We start from the raw sequence: 17,795 nt of genomic DNA on the forward strand, positions 1-17,795 counted from the left end.
AATGGTTTAAAAAATCAAGCCAAATTTTGAAAACTAGAAAAGTAGCTTTCAAAAAGTTGTTTTGTTTTTAGAATTTGGCTGAGAATTCAAGCATTATAATATGTAAATTGTGGTAAGAATTGTGAATGGAATAACCTTAATTAAAAAAAACAAAAAAAACCAAATAATTACTAAATGGGATCTTTAACAGTTGATTTTCCTATAATCATAATTACCTGCAATTAAACCCTATATTCTGAAAAATGGACAAATATGACCCTTTAAAGTTTATTGGGAATTTCGTACGGATGGGTCAAATTTTGAGGCCCACTCAAAATTTGGCCCATCTTTCATAAATACTCGAATTTTGGTCTTCTGATGATGTCAGCCGTGTGTGAAATGTCTAGTTAGTTCCCAAAACGCTCGAAGTCGCGCACGTATCGCACATTCTCTCTCGTTCATCTTGTTTTGGACTCATTCCTCTCATTGGAATGCCCATTGGAAGAAACCGTCGAATTCTCGCACATTCCTCTTGTTTTTTAATTCTTTTTCTCGTGCTTTCCTCTCATTCATCTTCAAACATAAATTGAATGTTTTAAATCTCAATTTTCAGTCCAACTCCCTCATTCCTCTCGCTTCATCTTCTTTCCTCTCATTTCTGCATCTCGTTCTTTATCAATTTTTCGTCAATTTTCATGTAATTAATAGCCGCTATATGAATTTCCAAATACTTCGAAAAATCCACAAATCTTTCAAATCAATTTAATGAAAAGTTTGTGCATGTTAAGTCAGCCTTAACACACTTGAGTGTAGTTGCAGATAACTTTAGTGTTTGGAGATTTCGTGTTCACATGCTATTGCTGCAGCTAGAGATGGGAACATCAACCCATTTATCCTATATAGTAGGTTTTATCTCCATTCACCCATTTAAAAATTAAAATGTTTAATTTCAATCTGATGAAGAACGAGAGGAATGAATGGATTGAATGAGCCGAAACGAGATGAACGAGCGAGAATATGTAATGCATGCACGACTACGAGCATTTTGGAGACTAAATGGACATTTCACACGCGACTGACGTAATCACAATGTCAAAATTCGAGTATTTATAAAAGATTGGTCAAATTTCGAGTGCCTCAAGAATTCCGAAGTTTATTTCTTCGAGCCTTTTTTTAAAAAAGAAAAAAAAAACTATTTTTTGACGCCAAAGCTCCGCGATCGAGGGATTTGAAGCCTAATTTGTGTTCCATTTGTTGCAAATTCGAGTCAATCTTAGTTGCAGACGGTTTCTTCGGATGATAGATGAATTCGGGGACTCTGAGAATACGTTTGGTTTTCGAAGAGGGGCACCTACTGAGCAAGTCGCAGAGGAAAAATGGACTGAAACGGAGTTGGATTCTTCTGAAATCTCACCTCCGTTCCATTTCCGACTTCTCTTCCTATCTTCTTGACTTTTTCTTGCTTCGCGGTGCTTGTCCTGATGGCCTCATTCTTTCTGTAAGTTTGTGTCTCTCGCTTTCTGGATATTTCTGTGTTCATTCCACTTGCAATTCCCAATCTGGGGGTGTCATTTTTACATGCATGTTATGTAAGGGAGGAGGGGGAAGACTTGGAATTCATGGAAGAAACTTGGGTTTGTTGACCTTCAGATGAACTCAACTTCTCCTAAATGTAGTGGTTTTGTTTGGTTGATCTTTGTTTAAGCATTTCATTATGATATGCATGTTTAACTTTTCTTTTCCCTCTTACAGATGGATGGTTTTGTTCTACCACCTTTTGAGCCTACTTCTATTTTGAAGGATAAAGATATTGTTAGGTCAGTTTGTGGGCGATATTTGCTCTTTGAATACTTCGTCTCTATAAGATCAAGTGTCCCAGTTTGCCGCATTGTTCTTCTAACAGGGTGAAGAAGAATGAGGACAATGTGTCTGTGGTTGATCAAATGGCACACATGATGGAGGGGCAACCTGCTGATGTATATGTTCAGCTTCTAGCCAACGAAAAGCTTGTGAAGAAGAAAACAGTTTGTAGGAAGAGGAGGGCACTGAAAACACTTCACAGCTCAAAGTATGTAGCACCTTTCTCTGTCAATGCAAATGCTAACGAATCGTATAACATTAGCTTTTTATAGGCGGGCAACATTTCTAGTTCAAACACCATGTTCTTGAAGGGACTTGAAACCTAATGGGCCCTTGGTGCTTATATGTTGCTTTTGTTTATGTTAGCTTCTTCATTGTGAATTATGCCATTTTTTAAAATCTATTTATGGTTCTAGTAGGATTTGAAAGTGATTTTAAATCACTATATGATTCGATTTCTTTTGTAAACAAGTTTGTGAAGTTCGTAAAACGAGAACTAGGATGTGTCACGTACTTGGTAGTTCATGCTGTTATTTTTAAGGGTTAAGTATCACATTTAAATATTTAAGTTTGGATGATTTGTGTTGTTGTAAACTGGGTTCTGGTTGTTCACTGGTAACATCACCTTGACCATGCAACTTCTATGAGCAAATACGAGCTAGAATGAGGTCGAATTTTACTTTATTCCCCATCCATGGTCTTCAGGTGATGCCGTCTCTTTGTAGTCTAGTCTCTATACTAGATATATGGCCAATATCCGCATACTAGTTTTAGGGCATTTTTCATTTAGTTTGGAGAAGTTTCATTTCATATTGCATGGCTGTACCTTGTAAGAATTGTCTTATGCTTACTCCTGTTTCTTATTATTCTGTCCAAATTGTAGGATAAAGAAAAACAAAGTTGCTCCAACTTCCAAATGTCTGCAGTTTCGTACAGGGCATAACGGTAGATTTCAGCAGGAAGTTTTTCTTTCTGAAAAGAGTCTGGTAAAGAAGCACAAATCATCCACTGGTCACACTGATACAAATGACTCCAACAAGCAAAAGGCTAGTAAAGTAATAGTCTTTCGAGGATGCTATATCTTTTCAGTGTAGTTCAATTGAAAGATGGAAGGCCTTTCTTTCAAAAAACAAAACAAAACAAAACTCTATTTTAAGTGTTAAAAGGACGTTTTTGATGTAGATGTTATGAGCATGTGACAGATTCCTACCATTGCATCTATGAGTTGGATGGTAATGCATCTTGTGAGGATCAATTCCCTCGTGTGGATGGAAGATCCAAATTTTCAACAGAGGGATGAAGAAAAAAGTTCATTGTGTTGCTTGTTCCAACCCCAATTATATGAGTCTCTGACAATGTCCTCATCCCCAGAATCAATGTTTATTTAAACTTTTAGAGATTTAGTATGTAGAAATTGATTTCTTAAGATATTAGTTAATAAAAGATTACATGAAATTAGTCTCTTAAACTATTACAGAAACTAGGAATTGATTCAATCTTCTTTAGTTTCTAGGATTTATAACTTTCTACATTAATTTACTTTTTATATCAAAATAATCTAAATACTTAAAATAATAATAATAATAATAATAATGAACTCATCGTAGTTTTTCATCTTTTTCAGCTTCAAAAGTTTTCTCCTCCGGCGAAGGATAAAAGGCAAATGATGAGGAAACATGTCAAAACTCAGAAGGAAAAGGTACACCGTGCTCTGGGTGCCTGCTCCTGAGAAGGTTTACCTTTCATATACACTTAGTGGAGTTGACACCTGTTTCAACGTCAACTCTACATTCTATTCGATGTGACCTATATCTATAAGCACATACATGGGTAAAATTGATTAACTATTGCTAGACTGGACAAACATATGGCACACACTTTTAGCCATCTAAAGATGAGAGTGCTTCAATTGCATCCTTTAGTGATTATTATCCATTGATCATTCTGCAGGTACAGCAACAAAGAGTTGAGAAGAGGAACGGTAAGTTACCTGATGAGAATTACTTTGAGGACTCTGAACAGCTAGCTGGCAGTAGTGATGATGAAGAAATTGTACCTGTGGTAATTAGACCAGGACATGTTCGTTTTCTGCCTCCTGGTCAAGGTCCGTTTGTGTTTCTTATTATCTGAAAATGCATGTTATAACTCTATGCTGCTTGATGCAAGTACTGAACATGTTTATTTAAATTTTAGTTCCAGTAGAGGCAAACCAGATTGTCCATCCAGCTCAAGCTTCAATGGTATTATCCCTGTGCTTAGATCTCTTTCCTGTTATAGTCCTTGCAAGTGAAACCAAGTTCTTTGACAATCAAATTGAGTGTTTCAGGACACCATACAGTTGAATGGGATAACAATTAAGAATGTACGAAAACGGGGTAAAAGGAAATCCTCATCTAGGATGAGTGATTGCAAGAACTATGAAGGACAAAGTTCTAAGCTGCAAGCCAGAAAAGGTTCAGCAACTAAGAACTGCCCAATTGACTTCAATAAACTCAAACCTTGTGCTAGCTTGCCCAAGGTTTGTTTTGATAATTTTTGAATGTTTCTATATTGCATGTCCTCTCCTACTACTCTGGAATTAGCTTCTGTTGCTAACATATGTGTATGTCTATATTGACCCTTGTTTGGAATTGGAATCATCTCAGCCATGAACTTGTATATGCAGAGAGGTGATATAATTGCATATCGTTTAATAGAATTATCATCATCCTGGACTCCAGAACTTTCCTCCTTCAGAGTAATAATTCCGTTGCTTTCCTTATGATATAAATATTTTAGATGAGGCACATAATTATGTCTTGCTCAATGCCTGTTAGGTTGGAAAGGTATCATGGTGTAAACCTGAAGCAAATAAGATTATGCTGGTTCCTGTGCCAGAATATCCATTTGTTTATAAGAAGACAATGAGTGAGGAATCAGTTAAACATCCATATGCGGAAGATGGCTCTTTAAAGGTGCCAAAATTAGCCATCATCTTTCTGTTTACCCATGGTCTTAAACAAGCATCGACCAATGTTGGGGGTTTAGTGGTCCTTTGCTATCCAATGTACTTTTAGTTCCTTGTTTTTTCTTTTTTGAGAAAGGGTCCTGGGTAGTTGGGTTTTTTTATCTTTCTGGTGTTTGATATAGATTTCAGATTCGGTCATTTGTAACCCATGAAGCTAAAAGCTAGTTAACAGTATTTATTTATCTTGTTCACTTGGAATTGGAGTTAATAATCAGATAATGTAAGAAGCATATGACTTAGGGACAATCAAATTTAGAGCATTCTTAAACCTAATTAAATTATAGTGACCAGCTTTGAGCTGCCTGTTTTCTGTTGTGAGGTTTGGCTCAGCTTCATGATCGTCATTTTTTTTGTAGATGGCCAAGATGGAAAATCATGCTCATTTAATTCCTAGGTTTATAACAAGTGGCGGTTTAATTTATGCAGTTGTGAGCTGCTAATTGCTTTTTGGAAGAGATTAACAAGTGGCGGTTTAATTTATGCAGGCAGATTACTCCTCACTTGTTGACATCAGAATTGTTGATAAAAAAAACTCAGTAGGTTTTGAAGCAGCTACCGGTCGTATCAGTGAAGCATCTGCTACAAAGCAAAGCTGGAACAAGTGGGAGAACAATACCACTGCACCAAAACAAAGCTGGAACAAATGGGCGGAGAACCACGACCACCACGGGGCACCAAAACAAAGCTGGAAAAAGTGGGAAAACCATTCCAGTGGACGGGGTATAGACGCTACTTCTGTTATGTGTTAGGATTAAGTAAATCTAGTTTTACAACAATCTTGTTTGCTCAATTCTGTATGTTGTTTCTGGTCATTTCAGGAAATGGAAAGGAAAATGCATGGGATGAAATTCTCCAGGCCTTCAGCGCAAAAAAAGCTAATTTGTCCAATGAAGTTCAATGGAGAACAGGGGAGAAGAAAGCTTGGGAAGGAGCTGATGGTCGATGAGAGATACTCCAGTGGGGTAGATTTGCTATCATGTAAAGTCAAGCACCTCAAGGGCAAGTTGTTTACCTTTCAAATATGAAATTTTGTACAAAATTTTGCTACGTGCTCTTTAGAAGGTAGGAAGCCTATGGAAACTAGGCATTCTGTTTCAGTGTTTAGCTCAGTTAAGCCATGGGATCAACATAATTTCGTTTTGTTGTAGAGAATTTTTCTATTCTATCATGGTGGAAACAAAATGGGGAATGCTGCTTCGCTTCCATCTCAAGATAGAATATTTCAGCTACAGGAATGTTTTTTTTTTTTATTTGCCTGCTGGAGAAACTTTAATGTTAAAAACAATACTTCAGGAATTTTGGTCACATATACTAACTAAGCAAAGAAATTTCAAGAATCTGCTGCTTCGTATTCTTCCCCAGACACACTTTGCACAAACATAAACTGGTACGAATCTGGCTTGAACTTTCCATTGAATCGTATCAAAAAAAAAAAAAAAAAAGGAAAAAGAACGTGTATATATGTATATATATATATATATATATATATATATTTTTAAACTAAAATATCATGTTGGTCCTTGTTCTTTAACAAATCTTAAAATTTGCCCAGCTATTAGTTCATGGTTGATTATATAAAAAAAGATATATACAGTCAATGTTGGCTTTATTAATATACTTACATAGGGTTTAAATATTGCATTGGTTCTTGTACTTTTGGCTTTATTTCATTTCGGTTTATGTACTTTTAAAATGTTATGGTTCATGTATTTTTAAGATATTCATCTCGGTTCTTGTACTTTTAAAAAGTGATTATTTTGATCCCTTATAAATGAATTAAAAATTAAAAAAAAATATTTAAGTTGTATCTTGGGTTACACCAATCTTTTGTGTATCTCACTAGATTATCTAATCAAATTTGTCCAGTAAGTACATTTTGAGATGTACTCAAATATTACTCAAATGAAAATGAAGGGACCAAAATGGTAGTTTCAATGATCAAAATGTATATTTTGACTAAAATAAACTAACATTGAAAATATAGAAAATAAATATATTTTAAAAATATAGAGACCAAAATTAATCAAAATAAAAACTATAGGACCAAAATGATATTTTTAACTTTTCTAGTTGGATGAACACAATTACGAGCCAGCCATTAACTCTATGTAAATTGGAGCATGGAAGTGGAAATAAATCCATTGTGCTCTCATCCAGAATAGTAGCCACCGCCACTCTCTTTGGCTTTTCTATCCTCCTAGCTACCTATCAACAGTTAATTAATTGCTTGGCTTTCTATCAAAGTTTGAAGCTACCACATTTCTTCTCTCTTCAAGCTAGCCATATAGCCTAGTTGATTCAAAGAATTGATAGGTTATTAAGCTGATTTATTCACTAAACTTTAACTTTTACACTTTAACTTTCGAGTGCCAAATCCCCAAGTACTGGTCTTTCAGCAAAGACAAACCTGTCAGCAGAAATAAATTTTTTGTACTTACAAAAACTATGCTCTTAAATGGCAACCGTAATTAGACTAATCACAGTGTAAACTATATGCATGTGCTGCACATTTGCTACAGACTTTGGCTTTATAAAGTGACATTCTCTTTGTCTCAGTTAACATCCAAAGGAAAGCTGTCTGTCTCCAGCCATTTTAAATGCCCCTTCCTTCTTTTCTTTTCTTTTTTCTTCTTTCTAATGATCTTCCAGACTCTTATGGCCATGATGTTGAATTTGTACTTCCAAAAAGTTCGCCAGAGATACTGACACAAGGCAAAACTTGAATCTAGATCCCCAGTTGGCAGCTGCTTTTGTAACAGAATTGGATAAAAAACTTCATTTTCCCACTCTTAAAGAAAAAGCATACTTCCTGATAAGCCAAAGACACATCCCTTATCTTAAACCTCTCTTTTCACTTTTATAGTAATTTAAACCCCCTTGGAAGCAAGGTAGAAATTCATCAGACCTTTTGACCTTTAATCCCTTTTTATGATAGTATATAAGGGCTTCAACTCAAAACCAAAATCACCATAAATCAGAATATAACCCAACTTTCCTCCTGTCTACTCACTCTCCACTCTTATCTTCCCTATTGAAAAATTAAAACCATGGCTACTGCCATACCACGTAAGTTGAGCCTCATCAAGCCAGACCGTCAGCTATTCGCAGCAGGCGACGAGAATGCCTTGACAAAGCAAGTTTTGGCCACGCATTCCGAGGAGCCTCTTGAGTTTCCTGTCACCCCTTTGCTCAGCCTCGTTGAACAAATTTTCCTTCGAGCTAAACTCAATGCTCACCAGGCAAATACATATGTTTTAACGAGTGTTTTCTTACATATTCACCACGTCAAATCAAACCATACCATCTCTTTGGTTTAAAAGGAAATTCAAAATTTTTGTGTCAACTTGGCTTATTGATTGATTTTGTCTCTAGGGAACAACTCGAGCTCAGCTGGAGGCAATCGAAGACAATTCCCCAAGCCCAGCAGACTTACTGGACCTGTTGGATTTTGTATCATTCACTATTAATAAAGTTTCCAATGAGGTTGTTGTTTAGAGTTTCTTCTTTCTTTTGGGTATACATAAAGTCCATGTCTTTTCAGAGATTCATTTTCTTTGCTTGTTTTGAATGATCACAGATACAGTACAAGTGTTCAGGAGCTGGGGATCCCCATACTGTAACTATGGAAGTGTTCAATTTGTTATCAAGCTGGCCATGGGATGCTAAGGTGGTGCTGGCCTTGGCTGCATTTGCCATCAATTATGGAGAGTTTTGGCTATTGGTTCAACAATCCTCGACCGACTTACTTGCCAAAGACATCTCCCTCCTCAAAAAACTCCCAGAAATATTTGAGAGGGTCGACATTGTGAAGCAAAAATTTGAAGCATTGGACAAACTCATCAAGGCACTCGTGGATGTGGCCAAGTGCATTGTTGACTTCAAGATGCTTCCTCCCCATTACATTACTCCAGACACGCCTGAAATGAAGAGTGCAACCACTCTTATCCCAACAGCTATTTATTGGACAATCAGAAGCATTGTTGCCTGTGCTGCACAGAATGCAGGCCTCATTGGAGTTGGCCATGAGTATGCCACCGTCTCCTACCTTTGATAATCTAACTTAGCTAACTAGCTAACCATTTTTAGTTTCTTCTCTGCAACATTTCTTCAGGTATTTAGCATCAGCATCTGAGACATGGGAGCTGTCTAGTTTGGCCCATAAGATTGACAACATCCGCAAGCACCTCGAACAACTGCTTCTTGCTTGTCATCGTTACATAAGTGAGGCTTCCGTTGCTCTCTAAACTTCAATATAAGCAGGCAGTTGAGACTGAATTAATATTATTTTTCCTTGTTTGTGTTTGTGATTGATACACAGATGAGAAGATGCATCACGAAGCATATATGAACCTGGTCCGCCTTTTCGAGATACCCCACATTGACAACAACAAGATTCTGAGGGCTTTAATTTACTCCAAGGATGATAAGCCACCCCTAATCGATGGTTTAATCAAGGAAAAGGTCAGCACTTTCCCCTTTTCTAACAAACCTTCTACACAAAATATAATGAGAGAGAATGTCTACAGTTCCTAGACTTCCTCACATATTCTATTTCGGTTTCAATACAATTCTTGAAGTACCCTATATCAAACATCGCAGGCTACCCTCGAAGTGCTGAGAAAGAAAAACGTGTTGCTTCTCATCTCTGACCTGGACCTGTCCGTAGTGGAGCTTTCAATGCTAGACCAAATCTACAGAGAATCGAGACAGAACAAAACAAGAACAGAAAGCGATTATGAGGTGGTGTGGATGCCAATTGTGGATTCCCCATGGACAGAAGAGAAACAGGTGAAATTCGATGCGTTGTTAGGGTTGATGCCATGGTACTCGGTGGCACATCCTTCATTAATCGAATCCGCCGTCATTAAGTACGTAAGACAGGTATGGAACTTCATCAAAAAGCCTCTGTTGGTGGTTTTGGACCCTCAAGGTAAAGTGGTCAATACCAACGCCGTCCATATGCTCTGGATTTGGGGAAGCTTGGCCTACCCTTTCACAAGCGCCCGAGAGGAGTCACTTTGGAAGGAAGAAACTTGGCGACTTGAGCTCTTAGTAGATTCAGTGGAACCCCTCATCTTCCAATGGGTAATAAACCTCAACTCACTTTTGCAATGTTGATTGTTCTCACTTACCTCACTCTCACTCTCTTTCTGTAATGTGGTGTATTTTCAGATGGAGACAGGGAAATACATTTGCATTCTTGGAGGGGAAGATTTAGGATGGATAAGAAGCTTCAGCACAAAGGCATTAGAAGTAGCCAAGGATGCTGAGATAGCTTTGGAGATACTCTATGTGGGGAAGAGCAACCCAGGGGAGAAAATCAAGAAGAACATAGCTGCAATCTTAGCAGAAAAAATTATCCACACACTAGTAGATCCTACCCTGATTTGGTTCTTCTGGGTGAGGCTAGAGAGCATGTGGTACTCAAAAACACAAAGGGGAAACACAATTGAAGAAGACCCTGTAATGCAAGAGACGATGACGATGTTGAGTTTCGACAGTGGTGACCAGGGATGGGCCCTGTTCTGCAAAGGCTCAACCGATATCCTTCGAGCCAAAGCTGAGACCATAACCAATGTGGTTTCCGGTTATGAAGAGCGTTGGAAGGTCCATGTCAAAGATGAAGGATTTATACCGGCTATGAGCAAAGACCTCCAAGATATCCACACTCCTGAGCATTGCAACCGTCTGATTCTTCCTTCTTCCAATGGCACCATTCCAGAGAAGGTGGTTTGTTCTGAATGTGGTAGTGCCATGGAAAAGTTCATCATGTATCGCTGTTGCAACGACTAAAGTTTTTCAAAGCTCCTTTTAAGAACACAAGTTTCCTAACTTATGACACCATGCAGGAACTTTCCCTTTATAGTATGCTTGAGTTTGTTGTTTGCAGTGTGGTTTTCAAAATAAAATTAAAAAAAATATATATCTAATTCCATGGATGCATGGAAGTGAAGTTTGTTTTGTAATTTCAGTTTCAGAAATTTATGATATAGTTTCAATGTATTTTTGGACATTTACCCTTTATTTGTAATGTATGTTTATAAGAAATTTCCATACTCAATATTACCAACTTCCTACTGAGAGCGTTGTACGTAAACTAAAAATATTATTTATTGATTTAGTCAACGACCAAATTAGTATTTTCTGGGCTTTTTCTTCACCAAATTTTACATTGAGGATCGGCTTTTATGAGCTTTTCTTTTCTCCTTTCTTTGCAGTATAATCCTTTTCTTCTTTGAAAAGCTTACATTTGAATAAAAGAAATGGTAAATGAAAGGAGAGGATAATGCTTTATACGGATATAACTTATAATAGATAGGACTTATCACGGTTGCAATGCTCCGGAGTGTTTGACCCACCAACATGACTTGGTATAATATATCAATTCATAGTTTGATCTATCGACTTTAAATATTGGTGGAATGGAATCGGTATATTTTATCAACAACTCCGGCGACCAATTCTAAGTTTCGACAACTACCTCCAACGACAACTCCAGTGACCAACTTCAGACTCTTAACAACCACCTCTAATGACTACTCAAGTGATCCAACTCTGACGACCAATTTTGGACTCCAACAATAAACTCTGATGACTAACTTCGACAACCACCTTTGTAGATTCTGACAATCACCTTCGACTACAAATTTTGACAAAAATCATCTTCAATGACCACCGTCAAGACATCATATCCCATACAAATAACTCTGCACTTTCCAACTAGGGACAACCCCTTGGAATTATAATTTGTTTTTCTCCACAACTAGTGTTAAATTTCAAATCATACGTCAAAATATGCTCAGGGAAATTTGGGCCGATGACCTAATATTTCAGCCCATAATGCCAAATGATCCAATTTTATAAAAAAAAAAATATCAATTGACCTTCTGTTGACGTCATCACAGTATGAGATTACAAAAATGCCTCTCCAGCCTATATGATACTCGTGTGCTCAAACGCATCGATCGTCCCAGTCGCTCAAAATTCTCGTGTAAGTGTCGTTCAATCTCGCTCTACAAAACCATCATCCATCTACTGTTGTAATCGAAGTTCTTGAGTAAGTGAATTTAATTTTTGTCTTGCATGTAGTGTTGCGTCTGTTTAGGTTGGTTTAGTTTGCAAAGTTCTTGGTTTTGTCCGTTTAGGTTGGTTTCGTTTGTTTAGGTAGGTTTCAGGGTTTAATCGGTCGCGTTTGTTTTTTTATTTTGGGTTTTGATGTGTTTTCGTTGTCTTCTGAATTGGTTGAGGACGACGAAGGTATAGTTAGAGCCAGACAAGGTAGAAAACGAGTTTTGCGAGAGTGATATAGGGCGAGAGCGAGATAAACGAGATTGAAAAGAGCAAGATAAGTGAGATTAGCGAGAGGGAGATAAGAGAGATTGGCGAGAGCGAGACTTTAACAGTATGTATTGTTAGTGATTTTTTAGTACGAACCTGTTAATTGTAAATTCAGTGTTCATACAATGCAGGAGTAATTTAAGATGAGCTTTGAAAATACGTGAAACTAATAGGTTTCTCGAGCAAGTAACGAGTCTGGCCCACGTTGCGAATGCCAACAAGGTTGTGAAGGAGAAGCTTACCAGAAGGTAATTAGAGATGTTCAAGAGAACAGTTTTTGGGCGATTTATAGACATTGAATTTGTATTCAATAGCCCACTTATCCACCATATGTTATTGAGGGAAGTGAAGAAGCAAGGAGCGAACACGATTCGTTTATTTGTCAGAGGAAAGGTCGTCACATTTTCAAAGAACAATTTTTTATTGATCATTGGTTTGTGGCAGTCCTCTAAGCAAGTTGTACGGAGTGAGAAGTTCTCACAACAACTTGCGATGAGGTACTTTGATAATCGGTCGACCTCAGATGCATTCCACCTAAATTTACTGGAAGAAGAATACAAGAATTTGGTATTTGAAAACGGCAATGATGCTGTTAAAATCACCCTAGTATATTACATAGAGGTTGTAACGATGGGTAAGAACAAACAAAAGAGTGTTGTCGATTGTACTCCATTTGAAGATGTAAAAGACAGATTACTACAACAGTCTTGATTGAGGTACAATTATTTGGCAGAGGACACTCTACACCCTCAAGACTGCACTGAATGATAAGGTGGTTTATACAAGTAGAAGGTGAGAGGAAATAAAAATTATGTTGTGAAGTACTCGCTTCGTGGATTTCACCAAGCATTTTAGGTAGATGTTCTTTAACTTACCTTTATCTTTGCTTTAACATTAATATAGTTATAAATACAAGTTGTTTCATATTTAGGTGTGGACATACAAGATCCTATCGTCGATAGCAGGGAACATTGCCACTCGAAAGAGCAAGGTATTTGTGCCTTATATATTACGATGGTCATGCTTCCACTCGGTGTCATTCAAAGTACTCGAGAGAGACATTTTTTAGTCTCAAAATGTAAGTGTAATCTAGCCACAGTATGTTTATTCGGTTGTTAAATGTATACTAACCATCTTACTGGGTTGGATCCTTAATGCAAACCAAAGTTAAAGAGGGTCTTGTCATGTCCAATGTTGAGAAGGAGTTTCGAAACGTCCCAATTGATAGACAGGCCGTAAGAAAAGTACATTCCGATACTGAGAGTTTAGGGAGCTCTAGTAGTTCAGAGAGTGGCAGTAGTTCTAGCGATAGTTCTGAAGGTGGAGAAGGTGATGAACAAGACAATTTAGAAGGTGGAATGATGGATGATGAATCTAATGAGGATGTGAATGTCCACCAGTTTGCTTACACCCCCAACGGGAATATGTTTCATGATGTGCTGGTGGCTGACGTACGTCCTGAGCCTAAGGAGTAGCGTTTTGTCTCCAAGGAGGATCGTTTTGAGCCTGAGGTTTCGGGCTGAAGGGAAGGAGCCAGTGTTGATCCTCTTGTATATTCGTACCTGCAGAGTATCGACAGCTCAATATCAAGCTTGGATGGTCGTGTATCGAAGCTAGAAACAAACACAAGAGACATCAAAGCACAATTGTTAACCATTTAGTCTCTATTACATTCTATGAAGGGTTCCACAATGTTTGAGGCGACGAGGTCCCCCATTCTATAGATAGGTCACGATGCCATCATGTCACCCATCCCAACTCTATCTCAGTCACCCACCCAATCTGTACCTAGGTCACTTATTCAGCCTTTACCTAGGTCATCTACCCTTCCTCCACTTAGATCACCTACCCCACCTCTACCTAAGTCGCCTACCCCACCTCTACTTAGGTCACCTTCATCTCCTATACAGCCTGACACTATACATCTCGATTCATCTGTACAACCTGAGGAGTACGAGGTTCCACCTTCTGAGAAACATTCTTACACCATACATCTTGATTCACAGGTATGATCATTATGTGATTCAAAATTTTCTTTCTTCCTATTTGTTATTTGACATGTTCACCATTTTGTTATATTTCTATAGGTTTTGGTTGAGAGTTAAAAAACAACTCATAAGAGAAAGGTTGTTAATAAATACACACCTCCGGTCAAACCAAAGAAAAAAATAACAAAACAGAAAGAAATTGAGGTTCAACTTCCTTTGAACTGTCTGGATATTAAGTACCCTCTCCGGGTACCTATGATACGATTTAAAACGATGATCCAGTACTCCTTGGAGCATGAGGTTGCTGTATTTACGGAAATGATGAACTAGATTGTCAATAAGAATACGAACAACGAGGTGTGAGAAAATGCATTTCGGCCATTATCCAAATCATTCTTCCAAGAGTTGACCGAATGTTGGTTAGGATAATTGTTTATTATTATTAAGGACGGATGGGGTTGTACATGAAATCGTGCATTAGATATGGCTTATGCATTTGCACCCATGCGTTTGAGGTCATGCATCGGAATGAAGATGCGTTAATCTAGTATGCAATGACCATGCATTCTTATCACAAGTTTTCTTACGCTCGCACCAAGTATAACGCAAACGCAAGTTTCTTAAGTAATCCGAGGTCGAACACAGGGGCGTGTCACTCAATAATTCTTGTGAAGCAATGCATTTGAGGTGATAAATAAAAAATAAAAAGAAGTTTAATGGATTTACACACTACTTCTACTCCTAACTAAACAGATTAAGCAATAGAGACTTGCGATGAGAATAGGTAGAGACACAATAACCATTAACGCATAGTAATGTTTATTATCTTAAATCGCCTGAGTAATCCCAGCTCATTGCATTAACGCATCACACACCTCTCAGTGGTTAGCGCATGACTATATCTCTATAGTGCATGGTTGCGTCGAGCATAAGATTGTGCCTATCTCTAGGAACAATGCGTACTTTGCTTTAGTGCGTTCCATCTCTTACCTTCTCAGACAGTTAGACGCGGCTATTTAACTTATAGACAAGAAATGCAACATCTCATAGACAAGCATTGCTACAGCCTTTCACCAAGCAAAGAGAATTAACTCACTATACTCGCACAACGCACACATCTCGGTGGGTTGCTTCATGCGTCCTTTCTCTAGGCTACACGATTAAGCATGCGATTACCTTTGATAAATAAACGTTGTAGATAAACTATGATAGAGATGAAGATGATGAAAAAGACGGCAATGAAGGAGTCAAGATTTGCATTGATCACAAAATGTCTTAATATCTTAAGCTAAAATGTAATACAATACAGAGATTAGAAGAGAAATGAAGGACTCTGCGTCAAGGATGCCAGTAGTGCCATGGATGAATGGTGGAGATGTCTCTCTCGAGCTCTATCTCTGGTGAAAGCTCCAGTCATCACTCGGTCTGGTTTGTGGAGATGAAGAATTCTCACTAAAAATCTCGTTCAAGCTCTCATCTGTGATCACAAACCCCTACCTTGAGGCAGAAATTCGGATGTCTTGAAATGAAGGTCCAAAGGCTATTTATAGAGTTTAAATGCCGATAGCTATCATGATTGTGTTATGGCTCACTGATGCTTTTGTCGCGTTATGGGCAATGTCACATCGTCTTATCTTGTTGATACTCCCAAGGTAGGCGTCCGAGCTTGATTCAGCTGAAGCATCAACGCGTTCTACCCATCTTGCGATCATCCTTCTATTATGGTTGTCACTCCGTGGCCGCAATTTCCAATTGATCACCGCATTTGCTTGATCACCGCAACTTCCATGTGATGGACGCATACGATCACCGCAACTTCCATGCAATGGATACATACGATCACGGAACTTCCATGCGATAGACGCATACGATCACCACAACTTCCATGCGATGGACGCATACGATCCAACTTTCAACGCATGTGTTTGTCTTTGCGATCGCCTGGCTTCAGCGCATGCGTTTGTCTTCGATTGCTTATTTCCAACGCATGCGTTTGATTCTTGCGATAACTACAAAAATAGACACTTTGGCATGGAGTAATGCATAATATTGAGGTCAGTGAGAATTTAGGTGCTAATTGACGCAAAACTCGGTTTTTTACAAATTCTAAGTATTATCACCGCATGTTCTACTTATTAGCTCTCATGATTCTAAATAAAAGGCTTATAATAACTGGCATTTCTGCCAGTTATCACCGAACTAAGTTCACGGGTTGAATGTGACATAAGTTTACGATCCTTGTCCTTTTTACCAAGTACATATAGTGAATTCCGCTCTCCTAACGTATATCTTGTTCTGGATACAGACCCTAAATATCCTGCTTTAGTTCGTAAAAGATAAATTCTATAGGCAACTGAAAATATGTATAAATAGATTCACCATCCTGCCAATTGGAATATGGTAACCATTTATTGCACTTCTGAATAGGACTATGTTGGTTGACTATTATGTGTTTTTAATGTTCATTTCACTGTGTAGAGTCACCTTAGTGCTCGAGATGGGGTCTACAAACATATTAAGAACAAGTCAACTTTGCATGTTGCCATAGTATGAGGGGAAGAGACGTATCCGGATTATGTCATGGGTAAATTTGACGTCAAGTGGTTAGATGTGGACTTCGGGTATACGGCAACAAACAACGATCAACATTGGATGTTGGTTGCATTCAATCTAAACAGAGGCCGGTTATTCGTATTTGATTCACTACCGTTCATGACATTGAAGAAGAAGCTGGAGTCTTGTCTTGAACCATTGACTTACACCCTACCATCGCTTCTTCACTATTGTGACATCAAACTTTGGAAGCCGGACATAGAAACGTCTTGTTGAAAAATATCCCGACCTACTACTATAAACATGCAACACAGGTCGTTAGATTGTGGAATATTTGTAGTAAAGTTCTTAGAACATTTGGTGACAGGTAATTCCCCTTCTGTAATCACTCAGGAGAAGATGAGTGACTATAGGATGCAGTTTGCATGTTGCTGTGGACGAACACTCCATATTATTGATATACATGTATATTATGTATATCGTTGATGTAATTTTACTAACATGTTATATGAATTGTCAGTGTAGAACTAACATGAATAGACAAACATTTAAGTAACATGAATAGACAAACTTGATTAAATTTCAGAAAGGTTCATGAATAGACAACCACTTGATTAAATGTAGCAAGATTAGCAAGACATTTCTAGAGAGAGCGAGACATTTCCAGAGATTCGTAAATAAACAAACTTGAGTAAAATTATGTAAGTGATAGCGAGATTAGCGAGAGTGAGATCCAGAGAGAGCGAGAAATTTCAAGAGATTCGTGAATATAAAAACTTGAGTAAAGTTGTATAAGTGATAGCAAGATTAACGAGAGAGAGACCTAGAGAGAGCGAGACATTTCTAGAAAGATTCGTGAATGTATAAAGAGAAAAAGATATACATTTGAAATTGATAAATCCGACTATGTACATTGAGGATTATAAGTGGCATATGAAAATCACACTCGACCGAAATTTGAATCATTTGGATTTAATTCAGTAGGTCACATGAACGTGAGCAGTTCACTACAGTTTTGTCGATTATGCCCATTGTTCCCACACCTGCCACATTTTATTTGTCTGCGGTGT

The 17,795-nt window shown here is 37.9% G+C and overlaps 2 protein-coding genes across 6 annotated transcripts; both read left to right on the forward strand.

The window, feature by feature from the left end:
* Positions 1-1,113: 1,113 nt before the first annotated feature.
* On the forward strand, positions 1,114-6,057 carry LOC120076899 (coilin-like). Of its 5 annotated transcripts, none has more exons than XM_039030853.2 (12): positions 1,114-1,477; positions 1,732-1,796; positions 1,883-2,047; positions 2,723-2,885; positions 3,464-3,538; positions 3,790-3,943; positions 4,033-4,079; positions 4,166-4,357; positions 4,505-4,576; positions 4,656-4,793; positions 5,332-5,566; positions 5,665-6,057. In XM_039030853.2, the coding sequence occupies exons 1-12, from the start codon at positions 1,283-1,285 to the stop codon at positions 5,790-5,792; spliced, it is 1,629 nt and encodes a 542-aa protein (XP_038886781.1). In that variant the 5' UTR covers positions 1,114-1,282; the 3' UTR covers positions 5,793-6,057. The 5 variants fall into 5 exon arrangements, with proteins under 5 accessions (XP_038886781.1, XP_038886784.1, XP_038886780.1 ...); XM_039030852.2 differs by having other exon boundaries at positions 1,119-1,477; positions 2,723-2,894; XM_090312518.1 differs by lacking the exon at positions 1,114-1,477 and adding an exon at positions 1,633-1,651 and having other exon boundaries at positions 2,723-2,894.
* A 1,759-nt stretch (positions 6,058-7,816) lies between these two features.
* Positions 7,817-10,927, forward strand: LOC120075056 (sieve element occlusion protein). The gene is made up of 7 exons (XM_039028211.2): positions 7,817-8,085; positions 8,219-8,329; positions 8,424-8,872; positions 8,958-9,067; positions 9,165-9,307; positions 9,446-9,931; positions 10,019-10,927. The coding sequence occupies exons 1-7, from the start codon at positions 7,894-7,896 to the stop codon at positions 10,637-10,639; spliced, it is 2,112 nt and encodes a 703-aa protein (XP_038884139.1). The 5' UTR covers positions 7,817-7,893; the 3' UTR covers positions 10,640-10,927.
* Positions 10,928-17,795: the final 6,868 nt, after the last annotated feature.

Source organism: Benincasa hispida, chromosome 4 (assembly GCF_027475165.1).
Source record: "Benincasa hispida cultivar pf3 chromosome 4, pf3_genome.v1.1, whole genome shotgun sequence".
NCBI classification, from domain to species: domain Eukaryota; kingdom Viridiplantae; phylum Streptophyta; class Magnoliopsida; order Cucurbitales; family Cucurbitaceae; genus Benincasa; species Benincasa hispida.

Bases quoted from the DNA above. Each gene is read 5' to 3' on its own strand.
- LOC120076899 (XM_039030852.2), top strand. From the start codon at position 1,283: ATGAATTCGGGGACTCTGAGAATACGTTTGGTTTTCGAAGAGGGGCAC. The intron at 1,797-1,882 runs GTCAGTTTGTGG...TTCTTCTAACAG, and splicing joins AAGGATAAAGATATTGTTAG to GGTGAAGAAGAATGAGGACA. The intron at 2,048-2,722 runs GTATGTAGCACC...TCCAAATTGTAG, and splicing joins AAAACACTTCACAGCTCAAA to GATAAAGAAAAACAAAGTTG.
- LOC120075056 (XM_039028211.2), top strand. From the start codon at position 7,894: ATGGCTACTGCCATACCACGTAAGTTGAGCCTCATCAAGCCAGACCGT. The intron at 8,330-8,423 runs GTTGTTGTTTAG...GAATGATCACAG, and splicing joins TTAATAAAGTTTCCAATGAG to ATACAGTACAAGTGTTCAGG. The intron at 9,932-10,018 runs GTAATAAACCTC...GTGTATTTTCAG, and splicing joins AACCCCTCATCTTCCAATGG to ATGGAGACAGGGAAATACAT.